Source organism: Poecilia reticulata, linkage group LG5, assembly GCF_000633615.1.
Source record: "Poecilia reticulata strain Guanapo linkage group LG5, Guppy_female_1.0+MT, whole genome shotgun sequence".
Classification (NCBI taxonomy): domain Eukaryota; kingdom Metazoa; phylum Chordata; class Actinopteri; order Cyprinodontiformes; family Poeciliidae; genus Poecilia; species Poecilia reticulata.
In genome coordinates, this window is record NC_024335.1 from 358,815 (window position 1) to 360,378 (window position 1,564).

Consider the following 1,564-nt stretch of genomic DNA (forward strand, 5'->3'; position numbering starts at 1 on the left):
TGTGTCAGTGTGTGTAACAGTGTGTGTGTGTGTCAGTGTGTGTAACAGTGTGTGTGTATCAGTGTGTGTGTCAGTGTGTATCTGTGTGTATCAGTGTGTGTGTCAGTGTGTATCTGTGTGTGTGTGTCAGTGTGTATCTGTGTGTGTGTGTCAGTGTGTGCCGTTTTCCAGTCCTCCTGTCTCGTTGCCATGTTTACGGTGTTTTTCCCTGATTCCTGTCTGCAGGCTGACAGCGGACGACAAGCGGCTGCTGTGGGAGAAGAAGGCCTTCTGCCAGGCGGAAAGCGCAGCGCTGCCTCTGGTTCTGGCCAGCGCCCCCTGCTGGCAGTGGGCATGTCTGCCGGAAATCTACGCCCTGCTGCGGCAGTGGGCGTGTCTGGGTTACCTGGACGCTCTGGGGCTGCTGCACGCATCGTACGCTGAACAGAGGAGACGCAGTATGTCGCCCAGGTGAGCTCACCTGACTCTAACAGTTTCCTGTGTTTTTTTCTCCAGGTTTCCGGATCAGGAGCTGAGGAGGACGGCGGTCCAGTGGATGGACTCCATATCGGACCCGGAGCTGCTGGACTTTCTACCTCAGCTGGTTCAGGTAGCGCCTCTCACCTGTCCTGCGTTCTAACAAACTGAGCTCATCTGGAGTCCTGTATTTGGAAAAAGTCAGGAATATGAAACCAGAACCTGTTAGCAGCCGGTACCAACCGGTCCTCCTCTCTGCCGGTTCTGTTTGTGTCTCAGGCTCTGAAGTACGAGTGCTACCTGGACAGCTCTCTGGTCCGCTTTCTCCTACGGAGAGCCATCGGGGACATTCGCATCGCTCACTACTTGTTCTGGTGAGCTGCAGCTTCTCTCAAACCTCCAACCAGTTCAGCTGGTTCTGGTTCTGGTTCAGTATCGGTCCCAGTAGCCCACACTAGCTTCCTGCTTGATGCCCTCTGGGTGCAGAAACATAGTCAGAGTGACACCTCCTCCCTCATAGACAGTCTCTGGTCAGAGCGATCGATCAGCTGCTGATCGGTCGGTTATTGATCCTGCAGCCGCTGTGATTCCGTGTCTGTGTCCACGACAGGCTGCTGAAGGACAACCTGCAGGACAGCCAGTTCAGCGCTCGCTATCAGCACCTGCTGGCCGCCCTGCTGTGCTGCGTGGGCCGAGCTCTGAGAGACGAGTTTGAGCAGCAGTGCTGGCTCGTCTCCATCCTCACCAAGGTGGCCCAGAAGGTCCGGGACGCCACGCCCTCCAGCCGACAGGTGAGGAAGACTCTGCGTTTATTACGCCGTCACAGAAAAGAGAATCCTGCTGTGAAATATAACTGATGGTTTTAGATCAGTTTTTTGTAACCGTAGCCAGGAGATGATGATGTAGTTATTGCTGTCAGTGTTTGAAGTATCTGATTAGCAGGAAGAACAAACTGTCCAGCAGGGGGCAGCAGATCCTGAACTGGTTCTGTTTCTGTTCAGAGTGTCCTGAGAGAGAGTCTGGATGAGATGAAGCAGTTCTTCTCAATAAACAGCTGCTGCAGGTTACCTCTGAACCCAGCGCTGCTCGTCTCAGGAATCAATATCCA

The 1,564-nt window shown here is 54.0% G+C and overlaps 1 protein-coding gene across 1 annotated transcript in view; it reads left to right on the forward strand.

Annotated features, from left to right (window-relative positions):
- pik3c2b (phosphatidylinositol-4-phosphate 3-kinase, catalytic subunit type 2 beta) overlaps window positions 1-1,564 on the forward strand; it is a 23,424-nt gene that overhangs the window by 15,488 nt on the left and 6,372 nt on the right. Inside the window, exons 16-20 of the mRNA XM_008408229.2 lie at window positions 226-414; window positions 496-589; window positions 736-830; window positions 1,067-1,247; window positions 1,458-1,564. Coding sequence (XP_008406451.1) covers window positions 226-414; window positions 496-589; window positions 736-830; window positions 1,067-1,247; window positions 1,458-1,564 — 666 coding nt within the window. The remainder of the gene's footprint in view (window positions 1-225; window positions 415-495; window positions 590-735; window positions 831-1,066; window positions 1,248-1,457) is intronic.